The sequence below is a fragment of the Zerene cesonia genome, chromosome 15 (assembly GCF_012273895.1).
Source record: "Zerene cesonia ecotype Mississippi chromosome 15, Zerene_cesonia_1.1, whole genome shotgun sequence".
Lineage (NCBI taxonomy): Eukaryota > Metazoa > Arthropoda > Insecta > Lepidoptera > Pieridae > Zerene > Zerene cesonia.
The window spans coordinates 6819351-6835810 of NC_052116.1; the positions used below are offsets into that span (position 1 = coordinate 6819351).

Sequence of the window (16460 nt, forward strand, 5' to 3'; positions counted from 1 at the left end):
TATCAAAGTCATATAGATATCATAATCATATAGAATATTAGCAAACCTGTTGCACAAGGACAGTCTGCGGCTGAGGCTGCGGCTGCGGGTGCGGGTTCGGCTGGTGGGTGCGGTACCTCCGGAGCCGCTCGTCCTCCTCGCCGCTGGAGAGGCTGGACACGTCGCACGAGGACGCGTCGAGGCGGCGCGCGGGCGAGCACTGCGCGGGGCCGGCGCGCGCGCCGCACCCCGCCAGCGGCATCTCCTCGCCCTCCACGCCGCCTGACAGTCTGCAAGTCGTTGTTTTATCTATTTGTTAATACTACATATTTCATCGTTTTATTAGTTTCACTAGCTAACAAATGTATAAGGATTATTTGGTGATCTGAAGTCAGTAAAATACCATTGTTATTTTGACGACACACGCTTAAAACGTTTGAGATAAAGTTATGTGACTTGATAATTAATAATTGATGTGATATTGAAGTATGGATAGTAATAAACTTATTAATTAAGTTATTACAATAAATGCGTATTGCAAAAGAAATGGGTGCAAAATATATATTATTACTTATTCAAAATACATACATTACATATCTAACATTAAAATAGTATTCTATCTTTAAAAGAAAAAAATATTTTGTTGCATATTAATATGTTGTAGTAATAATGACTGCAAAATAGCTTAAAAAGAAAAGTTTTAGGTCTACCAAACTGATCTTCTTTAAGTAATTAAAAAATGGTATATATAAGCATTTCATAAGTTTACTACTGTTTTACTACTGATGTAGAAAAGTGGGAAAATTTTTAAATCATCGCATGTTTTTGAATTTATTCATACTATGACAATAATGACAAATTAAAACATACAAGAGTTTACAACCAACCTTCTGTTCTCTTTGTGGTTGGTCCGTCGTTTGCAGCAAGGCTTGGCGCAGATACAGAACATAATACGCAGCAGGCAGCACGCCAGCCCGGCGACTATGAGAGACGGTCCCACCAGCCGCAGGGCTGGTGTCTTGAAACCCTGGGAAGGCTGCTCTTAATCAAATATGTCTCTAGGTTTTGTTGGGACACTTCATGTGTACAAAATGCTGTGTTCACGTGCATTGTGAAAAATAGCTTGATGATAAGATTGCAATATTTGTGATTTATACATGAACGGTAAAAATAAATCAAGTTTAGAAGCTTTACTGTTAATGTAGCTTTAAAACATTCCATTGCGTCCAAACCATGCTGAAAATAAACTTTTAATTATTAGATATATCTAAAGTAATAAAAAATAAGAATATACACATAATGTGCACTAAAACCCGAACCCAGTATACATTTGAAAGGAGAAAGTGCTAGTGCAATTGCCTCCACGGGTCGCAACTCACCTTGTCTCCAGTGCCCACGAAGTATACCACTAGTCCGACGGCCAAAGTCGCCAAGCCCGCGTACAGAAGCCGGGCGACCCCCCACGGTTCGCCGCTCGCCTCGTCCCCGTCCGATTCCGATGACGACCCGTATGACGCATCGCGCACCTTTAAGTTGAAATAATTCTATAACACAAACACCACTTAAGAACAACATTAGTACAAATCACTAAAACAGATTTAACAACACCTACAACATTAAAATCTTCATTACTTTCTCGAAAGTTTACTACGAATATACACAAGAAAGCTATCGCTACGCACCTTGAACCATGATCACTATTACTTAAGGGTTATTTGATTTATTTCTTTTGAAGTAAACATTAGCTCTTCACAACATTATAACAAGCTTATTTACTCACGTACAATCTGTTTGCAAAGGATAAACGTCACTGTTAGCCCACCAAATTAAGTTTAAAGCACTTTCAATTAACCCCGTGAGAGCGTTGTGGGCAATAAAATAAGGTAATTTCAGACAATCTGACCTCAGATACCCATAACGAATCAATGATAGGTATTTAAAACGTAAAATAATAAACTAACCGTTATTCAAGTTATATATGACATTATTTCACTTACACAATGAACTACTTTACATCTACGGCCTACGTCGTAGAGGCTTTCTTGCTACATATACACGTAGCTTAGAAATATAGACTACGAGGAATCAACATAGGAGTATATATATATATTGTTGGCTTAAGAAGAATAAGATAGCAGTTACAATATATAATGAACACCAATACTCAACACATAATACTATTTAAGATTAACTCAAACCATGCGTTTTATCTATACCAAAACAGTAACGCATGATTGGAAATGCAACACTGATTAACCCACATTTTTACAATGTTTTATACGAATAAAATGATTTGTACGATTAATGAAACAATTAAAGATATAGACATCGAATCTGCTCAAATACTTATAACAATAAATATAGTACAATACATATTAATCCATGCGGTTAATGCGTCGAACGATTAGCCACGCATGATTACGAAATTTCTCAGAACCCAGCTAAAATAATACATCCCATATTCTGCATTCTATTACACAGTACACACATAAATTTATAAATAATATTAGTTCACAATACCTCACTAACCATGCGGTCTACGTTGAACACTCAGCTTCATTATCATCATTAATTGGATCGTTGATTTCTAAGCCAAAAACCCTGGGATCTAGTTCAACCAAAGAATTACCATCAATTAGGAACATACATGAACTTAGCGAACGATACCTCAAACCATGCGGTCTATCTACGTTGAACACTCAGGTACATCACAGCATAAATTGGATCATCGATTCCGAGCTTAATACCCTGGGGTCTAGGTCAACCAAAGAATTAGAAACATACATAAAATTAGCTCACAATACCTCAAACCATGCGGTCTATCTACGTTGTACGCTCAGCTACACGTGATCGGAAAAGATAACTTTCATTGGGTACCCGGTTGTTCCTGTGCCACTTGGCCCGTGGGTCTCGCCTCGCGCCGGGGTGGTCGCCCAACACCGAGCAGCGCCGCGCTGCGCCGCCTGCGGCCCCGCCGCCGCCGCCAACGGACAGAGCGGCTGCCTCTTGCCATGCTGCACGGCCTGCGGCACACTGGAACCATCGACCACATTTGTTATTTTTGGACGCGAAACGTGATATTCATACTGCCTGGGTGCTTGCTAATTAGGATGATATTGGAAGTAAGTGGGCTCAATTTTTTTATGGAATTATTATTTCTCGATATAAAATACGCAGGTTATAGGTTCATCTAATACAATATATCTATTATTTTGAAAACTAAAAATAACAATGGCAGAACAAAATAATTGGATGAAAGTTGGACTTCCAACATCGTATTTGCTGAATTCAACGTCGCGACTCCTATTAAATTGATATTATGCTAAGCTCTAACCTAATACGTCCTAACTACACTTTCTACAAACCTTACCTATTACGGTTTATTTCTCTTTAGATTATGCTGTATAATATAATATTTTTTTATACCTATGTTGTGTATTGATTCACATTTGTGCCTTTATATGAAGTAAATTAAAGATATGTATGAATTACTGTGAAACTTATCTATTCATATTCTAGGAAATATTAGTCTAGACTCTGGGACATCAGTATATGTACAGCAAGTTCCCTAAAACTAAATATACTAGGTACCTTTTTCTATAATACCTATATTTCCATAGTACTACATAGTATGCTAATGACACAACGTAGCTATAAATACAGTTCGGAGTAGATATAAATACTAAAAAATGGTTTCGGGCAATGTGCCCGAGGTTGGCTACTGGAAATAGAACTAAAAGCCGCGATGTACGTGTCGCACCAAGTTGTTACAGGAATGCACACTAAGCTTCTGCAATTAGCATAAAAACGTTTTGTATTCTAAATTGGTGCGGACATTTTTGCTGAAAAATATTTTTAAATTTCATGTTTCCTGCTGGATTTTAAATTTTTTGTAACGTTCCATCTCCGTGTTAAAATACAGAAATGAAAATTGAATCAACATGATTTACTGTATTGAATAGAAATTAATTTAATTTATTTAATTTTTGAAAACGTGATTTGCTTGGGTATACTTTATGACAATTTACAATCTTTAAAATGCTGGATATTCTTTAGATTTTTTTGCAAATCTATAAAAAGTTGTGGAGATAATAAAATATTGCTGTTCCTTGGGAAACATATGTACATAACTGAGTTTCACTATCGATAAACAGAAAAGACACAATACTTATAAGTTAATAACAGAATACCCGATTGTTTATACTAGTCACGATTTCGATAAATGAGAATATATAGGCGAAACACGGGTACACGGGCTGTAGGTTGTTTATTAGGGGCTTGGCAATATTTCATGTAAGAACTGATCGCTATTGTAATAAAAGTGGCCCGCTTATAAAGAGATTTAGCATCTTATGAAGCGTATTTGATGATGAGCGACGCGAAATTCCTCGTTTTATGTAATTAATGCTAATTATAACTTTGCTATTCGAATACAGGCATTGCATTGCATAGCGATTATAGCACTTCTGGTTCAAAGAAAAAAGTAAGAAAGTGTCCCACAGTTTAATGACAATCCTCAAGTTATTAATATAAAACAGATGTAACTTGAAACCAAATCGTTATAAAAATTATATACACACATCATATAACTGTGTTTATACAATGTACAATAACAAAGAAATTTTGCTTAGTCAAATTACAAAGAGATTAATTGAATAATTTAAATAATTTCTGAGCTCTAGTGTGCAGCGATACAGACAAACAACATAAAAAGACCCTTAAAACATAATGTAATACTATTGGAATTCGCTTCCCGCTCAGTTTTATATAGACATAACCCTGGTCTGAAAGCGATAAGTGATGTATTTGTTTTGTTTTTACAACTGCCAGAACTGTTTTATGCCTTGGATTATTACTATGTAATAACTGGCGATAACTTTTTGATGATAATGTGATAAGATCGGTTGAGATGGGTTTTAGACGAGTGGTCAGATTAAATTGCAATGTTTAAAACTCTATCAAACCAACAAAGACCTACTTTTTTATCACATGTCTATTGATTTACGATATACTAGCTTTTCGCCCGCGGGTTCCCCCGCGTAATCAATAGAAAGCCCGAGTTGATGAGCCCACCTGCAAGTTTCCAGAATAAAACCCATCCTATGTTCTTTCTCAGGTTTCAAGCTAAATTTCAGTCACCAAATTTCTGCAGAATTAGTTTTAGGCCCGAAAAAGAGGCAGATGGAGGAACAGAGTTACGTATGCATTTATAATATTATTTCTTTTTCATGTTATTATTGCTCTAAACTCAAATGATATACTTATAATTCTGATTGTGACATTCAAAGTAGATTGATTGAGGTAATATAAACTCCTTTGTAATTATGCCATGATTTATTGGTTAAAAGCCCCATTTACTTGCGCTGTAGGCGAGTCGTATATATTATAAGTTTATGGCTACACGCCACTTTAGTAATGTTTAATGATACTGAAGTTACGTTATCATTATAAAAATTTAATTATGTATAAAATTAAAGGTTTATTGAATCAGTTAGGTGGTTTCCACGTGAAAGAGTACCAGTAATACATCGGCACTGCCCATAAAAAACTAGTTACTAATTTATGTAAAATATAATAGCAAATTATTATTTTTCTTTAAGAAAGTTCTAGTGATGTTTAGCGTAAAATCTTGTAGATATAGAAGAGAAAATTATAGTCAATATTTTATTAAAACGATAGTTGGAAAATATCGCAAATCAGTACCGATCCAACCCTGTAAGTAACAAAATGTAAACGTTTCACTGTTTTCCTTTTAAATAATAAAAAGGCGATAAAAAAACTATAAGCGATTTATATAAAAACATCTTAATGATTCCCTGTGATTAATAGTGATATCTTATACCTTTAAACGAGCAATTCTTGTATATATATATATAATTGGAATCTCGGAATCGGCTCCAACGATTTTCATGAAATTTAGTATACAGGGGGTTTCGGGGGCGATAAATCGATCTAGCTAGAAATTTTTTTTAGAAAATGTCATTTTCGTATTTTATTCGTGTTTTTTTTTTCCTGACATCTATTGGTGAATAATAATACTATTTTGCTTCGTAGATAGCTGGACAACTGAAATAACACATAGGCACTTTTTATACCGATATTCCTACGGGATACGGTTACGCAGCTCGCTTACGCGGTTTCAACCGCGGGTCACAGCTAGTGATATATAAAACGAAAAGATAATACACAGCGCACATTGCCTAGTGTTATATTGTAAATGAAACCAACAAAGTTTGTGTGAACCGCCGTACCAGCTGTTTGCCGTACTGATTGGAGATAATAGCTAACTACGACCTAACATGAGATATGTTTACTGAGAATAGCTCTCGATATCGAATTACTACCGTGCTTAGTATCATTGGAAATTGAAATTGATACTTGCATTATTTATTTGATACTGAAACCAAGGGATCCAACTACATAACTATGTCAGTTTTGCGAATCAATTTGAGATCTGCAGCTAATTCTTTTTAGTTGTTGTACTACAAAATATCCAATATATACATTTTGTAGTTTAAACAATACGGTGTAAATTTATTGAAGTGTAAATACAATTTATATTACACCCCACATACTGTAAGTATTGATTTTTCATTCAAAACAAAGCCATAAAGTTGAGTAATTTAGTAAATAAGTAGGTTCATCGCTCATAAAGTAATCAACTAGGACCACGCGAAGTCAATGGTCGGGTAAGGCATGACACATTATACGCTACAATTGTTAAGATATACCTATACGCTTATGTTTTCTACGTTAAGGACTTTGTTATATAACTAATCTTATTTGTTTTCATTTTTCATTATTGTCTGATTTTATCATTTCTTAGATTAGTTATCTGATTATTGGGTTAGTATTCCCATTGGTAAAATCAAACAAGCTAATAGCACTTGAATGGTTTTTATAATACCACTAAGACACCAGCAATCTAATACCACTAAGACACCAGCAATCACAGCGAGAGAACATTATATTTTACCAAACGTCACAGATAATGTTATGTAATTGTAGATACAGATAAATAATAGGTGCCTCTCATTTAAACTTTTTTTAATATTCAAGGACACTTAATACGTCTCTCTCTGTCTTATGATATTATATAATTCTATGTGGACGGTTTTAAAAGTACAAGACAAAAGCTCTACTATTCTTCTAACGCTCGTTCATTAATTCATTTAACATTTCCTTCTAATTGCTATTTAAAAGTTTGAAACCGCATTTAAAATGTCGATTACTTACTATGTGCATTGACGTTTTTATTTAGGTCAAGGAATCGTGTTCAAAACGATAAGTAATACTTTTATAAACAAGATAAGGTTATATACAAAATAAATATTCTATCTTCATCTTTATATTTAGTCGGTCTATCTGTTGTTCGACCTCCAGACGCTAAACAGATTTTGATGTTATTTGATGGCATATAGTTGACATAATAATGGATAAATTGGATACTTTTTTATAATAATCACCTTATTATATGGGATAAATTCAAGGTCATCTTTTTGAAAAAGGATAAGCATACCCAACTTAATCATTATTTGAAGTCGCAGGTGTCAGCCTGTTTTCCTTAACGATCCACTTTCGCTCTAGAGCATTAATATCACATGTGTTAATATTAAATATAACGAGGAGTTACTAAATTAAAAACTTCCAAGCGCCAGAAACCTAAGCTTTGGTAACGAAACAAACCAAGGAATTGGGTCGAAAGGTCCTTTCGACATAAAGTTATAACTTCGCAAAGGCGAACGCTATTTGAACGGGAAATCAGAAGTTTCTTTGAGGTTGCATTGCTATTTTAAAGTTTGTGCCGAGTAATAATTATTCATATTTTAATTATATTTGACTCGACCCTGTCAGAATGGCCATCCGGGGTTCTAATTCTATAGCTAAATATTTTAAAAAATATAGTGGTTTTTAAATCTTAAATGAGTTTAGTGAGTTTTTAACTGTCAAAAGATTGAAATTATTAAAAAAAGTCCACACAAATGTATGTATAAATATCGTTTGAATACATACCAATCCATTCTAAATAAATTAAAAAAAATTGTGACTGTTGTCTCACACATTATAACCAAAAACATCATTTCATAACATCTACATTCAAAAATCATGATACCAAATATTTCTAGAATGTCCTGAAAACCTTTAAAAACATCATCATTGAGACCATTGTCAGTTTTTTCCATCAAGACTTAAGTTTTTTAAGACGACGAAGAGTGCTTAAAGCACGTATTTGAACATCCTAATATATCTTGAGATTGTCACAATCCGTGCTCGATGGGCCGAGAGTTGCCACTTTATAAAAAATTACAAGTTAAGCGTGTTAGTCGTCAAAAGAAACGAATACCTTGTCAAGAGTTATAAATGTATGAAATAAATCTAGCAAAATTCGTTTTCACTAAAACCCTAACGAAGCGATCATGCGACGGGTCAGCGGTCTCTCTTCGATAAAAATCTTTTTTCTCAGTAAACGTTACTGGTAAAAATAATTCATTTTGAACGTAAATAGTTGTTTTATTTTAATTTACATATATTCAAAAATATCTTGATGATAATATGCCTAAAGATCTATTTCATTCTCCAATGCCTTATAAGCGTTCTACTATTTTTTGCGATCCAAGGTCGTTTATTATGTAATCTAGAATTTTATTCGATAAAAAGCAGTAAACCACCGCAAATCCGTTCACAGTGTAAATATTTCGTAATTATATTTTTTGAAGTTTCCGTGGCTTCCGAAAGTTTCTAGAGAGTGGCCGTTTGCTCGCTTTTGGAGATTATAGTTGGGTGGGTGTTTAAATGAGTCATTTAATATAACTCTGTATTATAAAAGTGACTAAAGATAAATCTTTACTTGCTGTCTGGATTTTTTTGGGTTTTACTGTACCTAAGCTGTAGATGGAAAAGGTAGTCTTTTATAGTAATATGTGATACGATTAGAGTTTTTAGAACATAGCTTTCGTTTACCATCAGGCGAGCCATCAACTCGGTTGTTGCCACACAAAAAAATACATAAAAATTTGTTTTTGAGAAACAAAAAAATACAAAAAACAAAATATTACTTTACTTATCCAGTAACAAAGGATTATTTAACATTACATACCCATTCACAAAGACTCAGTTATAATGTTATATAGTTCTCCAGAAACTGCCCAAGATATCTCTAATCTTATTTGAAATCGTAATAAAAAAAAACAAGCGGCGTTCAATCTAACGCTATCAAATATTCAGAAGACGTTAGTTCCTATTCTTGCCTTAACAGGAGCTGTTGTAAAGATGCTTTAATATACAATGACTAACTACTAACTATATAAATCGACTTAGAGTTTAGGATTATCTCTTAGAAACCATTTACCTAAACGTAATCATATCAATCTTGTCAGTCGCTTACAGTGAAGTTTTGTGGTCCTTTGAATATTTATATTTCAATGTTTATATACAACCCTTAAAGTACAATATTTTAAGCTTAAAAATATGCAAATAAAAAGTAGTAAAGAATGGAGCGAAAATCAAACTATTAATTTGACTACAAATTTTCAGTTCGTGACTTTACTAACTTTTGCCCGCGGTTTTGCACGCGTTAAATTCGGAGTTGTTTAATTGATGTTATTACACATACTTTATCTATTAAAAAACCACCATCAAAATCCGTTGTGTAATTTTAGAGATCTAAGCATACATACATACATAGGGACAGACACGGGAAGTGACTTTGCGTTAAACTTATATATATCATATATCATTCGAGCAATCGAGATACAGTAAGTAATTAAAAATGAAATGATCCATACTTAGCAAACATAATTACACAGTATTATAGATATTTTTAATTAACGCATTGAGCATTGAAGGCCAAACTGTATGGTAAAACTATTCCCATGTCACTACTGACCCAGAGCATCAGGTGAGTTGCGAAGAATTTTATACGGGCAAATGCGTTTTCATTTCTATGTAAATGAATGTCACACTGTGAACTAAAAAAAAACCTTTTTACTCCGTTTATAATATAAGCCAGAGTCCACGTCAGCGTCAACATTTCAACACAAAGTTAAAACGTGAAATAGTGCTGATACGTGCTGAATTCATATAAGCGTTACACAAAATAAGTTTTGAATGTGCTGTGTTCAGTAGTAACACATTTTATTTCCACTATTTGGTAATGAAGGCTTGGATTATTTTGCAGTGAAAGAAATCAAAACATGTACATTTATATGTATATTTCCATAACGATATGGTTTTTTGGATCAGTATTTTAAGATTCTATTTATTATGTGCCCCTCATATTAATAGTTATTGTACGACAGGCCAGTTTGTTCGGGTAAATTACCGATTAGAGCAGTAGTAATTTGGATGCTATAGTAACATAGAAGAATTTAAAAAATACTGACGAAATTTTGCCAGGACTGTTTTTAAAACGATTTTTTTTGCAATCGGTATCCTTATATCTTTACCACCACTAGATACATAAATATCTTTAGAAGAGTTTCGTTAGTAATAAATAAATAAGAATACGTAATATTGAGTATAAACTCCATAGTATAGCTCTAGTTTTCATATTCAATAATTTATAAAGAATCGGTTAATAACTAAAAACTACAACTAATAGTATTATGTATTTATAAATACAAATAGTGTGCTACAACAGCATAGTAACGCAGTCCATCCTATTTTCTTTGTGACCTCTAAAGCCTAAAGTCTAGACCATTGTTAATCTAGGTAAATGGATCCTTATCGGATTAACTAGTACTTGGCTATCAAAGGATCAATCATAAAGCCAAAAGCCTTGTTCAAAGTATCACTGTGTGCTAATGTAACACAGGCCCATGTATTAAAAGTTTTAAGGAAATATTATAAGATGTTGTTGACGAAATTTCAACTATTTGTTTATTATTACTGGATGTGTAATGCATATGTATTATTTCTAACTGGTGATAATCGTGCTTTGAAGGTATCAAAAAGTGGCTCTATTTTGGTTGTTTTTATTTAATTTAATACTACTAATATAAGTAGTATCAGGCATACAAGTATCAATAGGTTACAAATAACAAAAAGGTTTCCAATAATGCAGTTAATCAAGTAAATAATAATAATCCTTGTGTTTATATTTCCCTCAGTTTATTAATTGATTATAGCGGGAAAGTAGTGCAGCCATCGAACGCAGAACATGTCATCAAAGATGGCGCATTTGTTAATGACACCATAATGGATTTTCATCAGAGAATATAGGTAAGGTATTAAGGAGTAATTTTTCTATCGTCTGACTCTTGATCTACATTAATATTATAAAGATGAAGAATTTGTATTTTCGTTTATTTGTAATGGATTAACTCAAAAACTTCTGGGCCGATTTTAAATATTCTTTCACCATTAGAAAGCGGCAACTTCACTGAGTGACATGGGCTATATGTGTACCACGGGCGAAGCCGGGAGAACTGCTAGTATAATATATGATTGTAACACATTATACATATACACAGTGTTTGTACGTGTTTTCAGTTTAGTACAAGTTTTTGTTTAGTTATACAAAACTATTTAAGTCATACTTCCTACAGTAATTTTGTAGAATTGTAAGATACGCTCGGGGCATATTATATAAGACTAGCTGTTGGCTGCAGATTCGCACGCGTGTACAAACAAATTATCATGATACAGGCTTTCATCCCGTATTTTATCCCCTTGGGAGCAAAATTTTGCAAAATCCTTTCTATTTTACAAAAACCGACGTATACAACAGTAAAAGAGGAGAGTCTGTGCCTCTGCCCTCTGGCTCTCTAGCCAAAATCTCTATCCTAGAAAAAAAACGTTGCATTTATACAATAGGTATATTCAGGGTGTAATATTTTAAATGGAGGATTCAATTAATTAATTTGACACGGCCGGGCGGCTCGCAGTTCATTATCTACCGATATCTCGAACATCATCAGATTCAATTATTTTGCACATAACTTGCACGAGTATTACGTTTAATAGGATCAATATGTGAACAGGCAGTTTATATAATTGATAACTGATATAGTAAATAGGCTGTTATATGAAATTTATTTATATTTGGTAAGATATTTACACAATATATTTTTCTCAACGCGTATTCGTGAAATAAATTATATTTTAAGAAACTATGAGACATAAAGTGTATATTTTATAGTACGTATTTGAGAAAACGAACTGAATGTCGAAAACACATATACTTTGTAGGTAAATGGAAATATGTTGGAAATCATATTAATTTTTAACTGGATATGAAATAAGTTTGTGGAAACTGTTATCAAGTTACTAAAATATGTTCGGAATAGCGGAAACTTTATAGTCAACAGTACCTAAGCGTACAGTTTCCGCAACTATAAAGGTGAGACAGATATAAACCTTCACGTCCCAGGTGTAGATGATAGTATTTCATGTCTCAGTTCATAGAGATACATTTTTCATCATGTCGTATTAAATCGGTATCAATAGAAAGTTTTAATAATAATATACTTTGAACATTATTATGATTAAATTTTATTAAATTACGTACCTATATACACGAGTATTGTCATTGTGGTCATTTTCTTTTCAATTAGAAATGATTTCGAAGGGATTCGAACCACATAAACACCGACCCCTTTACTATTCCTATACGTACATATATAATACATGGTGTTTTATTTCAGTTCATCATTTTATTTTGCTATCAAAAACCATACATTCAAAACCAACATAAAAAAGAGATTTATATGAAAAAATAATGGTCTTGTCAGCTGCGGTGATCTCTACCACACTACCCAAAGTATAGATGACAACAAAAAAAGGTTAGCAATTTCCATATTTTACACAAATATTCGGGAAATTTGTTTTAGAAATATATAGCGTGGTCTGAAATACTAAAATACTATACGCTTGGCAAGCAAATTTATTTCAAAATTATTATAAATACAACCTAAATTTTCATATTCGTTATAATTTCACACTTCTGATCTTAACCTTGAAAACATAAGTTTTCTTTTCATAAGCGTTCAACAGCACCATAAAAATCTGTAAACACAACAAAAGCTTAAACATGGATAAGTACCTGATACAAACTGCGCGTGCATACAATGAATCAATTATGAAGCCCATTCCAAGGTTTCATTATCTCTCTCACTTCCAGTTTCATATCACGGTAATTGTTTCGTAACCCTCATTACATTAATATTCAAATTTCAGCGCTAGCGGCATTTTTCATCCGCTACTGTTTTTGTAATTTATATTCGTATTCGTAGATTAGTTATTGGTACGTTTATTATTATTTATATGATACTAAAAACACATTGAATTTGCGAAGAATGGATGAATGGATTTTCCCCCTAGATCAGTTTTTACACCTAGTTTTAACCTGGACTGTAATATATATAATTATGTTAAATTATATTAAAAGTGATATTACATATTAGGAAAACCAGCTGTTAGAAGAATACCTAACATGACAGTAAACGAAATCAATACATCGTATTAAGTTTTGACAACATATATTCAATATATCTATTAAAATCCGCATCTTTTGTACATAAATCATAGCAGATAGACTATTACTATGACTTATTTAGAAACAATAACTACTAAGCAACGAGGGATTGTAAGCTACATATAGATTAATAAACTAGAATTCACTATTTCATAGAGTAACTAGAATAATGGCCTGTATACAAAGCTCGTCTATGCTACCTGATAGCACGACAACAACTGCCTAGGTCCGACGGTATCTATGCTTCTATACGAATATTATGAAGCTAAACTTTGCTTGTTTATTTGAATGCACTAATTTCATGAACCGCTGGACCGATTTTAAAAATTCTTTCGCCGGAGGATAAGTATGTGATCATAAATGCTCTAGGCTATACCACGGGCGAACCTGAGAACCATTAGTTTAGAATGTATTTGTATATTACGAACAATTAAGAAAAATTTAAGAAACAATTCAAATTTGTTTGTAGGGAAAATCTCGAAAAGAGTAAGAGTAATTGCTAGCCAAAAGATTATTTAACGTTGCTTCTTGTATTTTTCATAAATAATTGGATAGTTACTAAATTTTAGGAATTGGTTAAAAAAGTCTACTTGAATAGCGAAGTTTTTCTTTACAAGTGGACGGCCAACTAGTAGAAGTTTCGAAGCAAAAATCGGATACAATTATTGAGATTTTTTCACAACTTCTTTCTTGAGAAAGTACTTAATACTTCTAGTAGTTCATTCATCAATACTTACGAAATAATCGTTTTTTTTCCATACTTTATCATTATTTATGAGAAGATGAAAGTATAATAACATAAAATGCCAAAATAGCTGTATAACATTGCAAGCCGTTAATTAAGAAGATCGACGTGAAATAGTAGCTACTGGTTCTTTTCCTTACCCTTCCTAGTATTTCCCTTTTCTTTATTTCCTTTATCTATCCTTTCTTTGTTCTTCTCCATTTAAAGTCGGCAATTCGCTTACAAAAACGTAAAGCCTCTGCAAATGGCCTTACACCTCTGTAAATGCTCTTGGCCGGGGGTAGCGCTTACCATCAAACGACCTCAACAACAACTCCTTTGCTACGACATAAAAAAATAATAATAGTCATTAATTTGCCGTAGGTTTTTGGTGGTTGTTTACTAGTTATAATATATATTTTTATTCCACATTAGTAATTTCTATTAAAATAAATTCATTAATTGTATATCATTCATTAATTTTAATTACCCTTTTAAAGCATTTTTCAAATAGACAAAACATCTAATTTAATTGGAGAAAAATGATCGCGTCTGTGTTCGACACAATAAAATCAACTCAGCTAGCTATTACAACGGAGAAAATGCAACAAATTGAATGGCTCCTCTAACAATGTATTCCCCAGCCTGCTACATTGACAAAGGACTCGCTCACATAATAATACGTCATTTGCCACGTCATACATCGATCGAGCATTGATATCTGCATAGCGTAGAGCCTTGACACGCCATCCTGTCACTACCTTCGCCTAACTCGCACTTATTAAGGAAACGAACCAATAGCCATTTCAGTAATATATACTAAAACCATTATCCTAAAGAAACCGTTTGTAAATTGAGTAGGATACTCTGAACATCGTTTGAAAACCAGCTGTTAGAAGAATAGGCTATCGCTAAAGCTATCAATTCATTTTAAGCACAAGAAACTGAATAAATTTCTTGACATGATATCCTCAAGTATAGTTTAGAAATCAATAAAGATCATATTTGAGTATAAAACTCATGAGAGCAATAGATATCGACTTCCTCTTTATTTTTTTGTCTAATAATAATAAAAAAATGTGTCAAACGAGAAATCAGATCAAAACTCACTTCATATTTTAACATTATCATTAGTAGCGGTGAGAGTGGACTTCGAAAGCTCGGACAAAGGCAATGGAGCCTCCGTTGCTTTCAAGTTGATACTCTACTATGAACTTATCTACCTTCGCCAATATTAAGTTGACCTATTTTCATCGTTTTTCACGGAGAGCTCTTGTCCATAGCGCGGAGGTCGAAACAAAGGTCAGTTTTTGGCCTATTTAAGAACATCGCATTATTGTAATTTAAATTAATGAACTCAACATTATCTGGGTCCCTACCTGGGTATTACCCTAAAGCCTGAGTTGGAATTAAATTAAAAAGATATTTGATACGACCCTTTGTACGTTTGTTTGAATAATCTTTGAAATTTATAGCTAAATTAAATCATGCTGTTTTAATGAAAACCTACAAATTTTATGAGCAACGCATGCATAATTATAGTTTTGCCGCATTTGACTATTTAATAGTGGAGCAATTAGACTTTGAAATGTATAATAAATGAGTTTGCAATCGAGTTTAGAGATTGGAGTTTCTCTCTAAGGTCAGATGGAGGGTAGATTAGATCGACGTGTAAAAATGTACATAAAAACGTGTTGTAGGCGGAACAAAAATATTTTAGATGTGATTGGATTTCATTGAAAGTCTTAGTAACTTTATACATGAAAAATTTTGAAAGAATAGAAAAAAATTAATCACAAGTTCGAACCCGCGTTTTTTGCCAAACCGTAGCAACGCCTAGCCTCTCGGTTACCCGTGATCCCGCCACAGTAATCGAATTTCTTCTACTCTTTCAGTTGTATGTGCCTAAGGGGCAATCCACGCCATCTATTGAGATGATTAAGAACCATCACAACCAATACGAAACATGAGTTTTTTTTTGAAAGAATAAAAAAAAATTTGATCACGAGGCAGGATTCGAACCTGCGTTTCTTGCCTAACCGTAGCAACGCCTAGCCTCTCGGCCACCAGTGATCCTGCCACAGTAATCGAATTTCTTCTACTCTTTCGGTTTCATGTGCCTAAGGGGCACCCCACGCCATCTATTGGTTAACATTATTTCAATGATTACAATATTGTATCGATGGAACGCGGCCTTTGTTAAATTTGATTTTTTTTTTTTTTTTTGTTAAACAACAAAGTAGATTAAAATTACTGCAGTACTACAATTGAATATTTTTGATA

The 16460-nt window shown here is 33.3% G+C and overlaps 1 protein-coding gene across 5 annotated transcripts in view; it reads right to left on the reverse strand.

The window, feature by feature from the left end:
* Positions 1-16460, reverse strand: part of LOC119832667 — an 86126-nt gene that overhangs the window by 5657 nt on the left and 64009 nt on the right. For 3 of the 5 annotated variants that reach the window (XM_038356374.1, XM_038356371.1, XM_038356373.1), the window contains 4 exons: positions 2857-3012; positions 1359-1505; positions 867-1015; positions 47-269 (listed from right to left, as the gene is read on the reverse strand). In XM_038356374.1, the coding sequence (XP_038212302.1) occupies positions 47-269; positions 867-1015; positions 1359-1505; positions 2857-3012 (675 nt within the window). The remainder of the gene's footprint in view (positions 1-46; positions 270-866; positions 1016-1358; positions 1506-2856; positions 3013-16460) is intronic. The other 2 variants (XM_038356375.1, XM_038356372.1) reach the window with 1 other exon arrangement.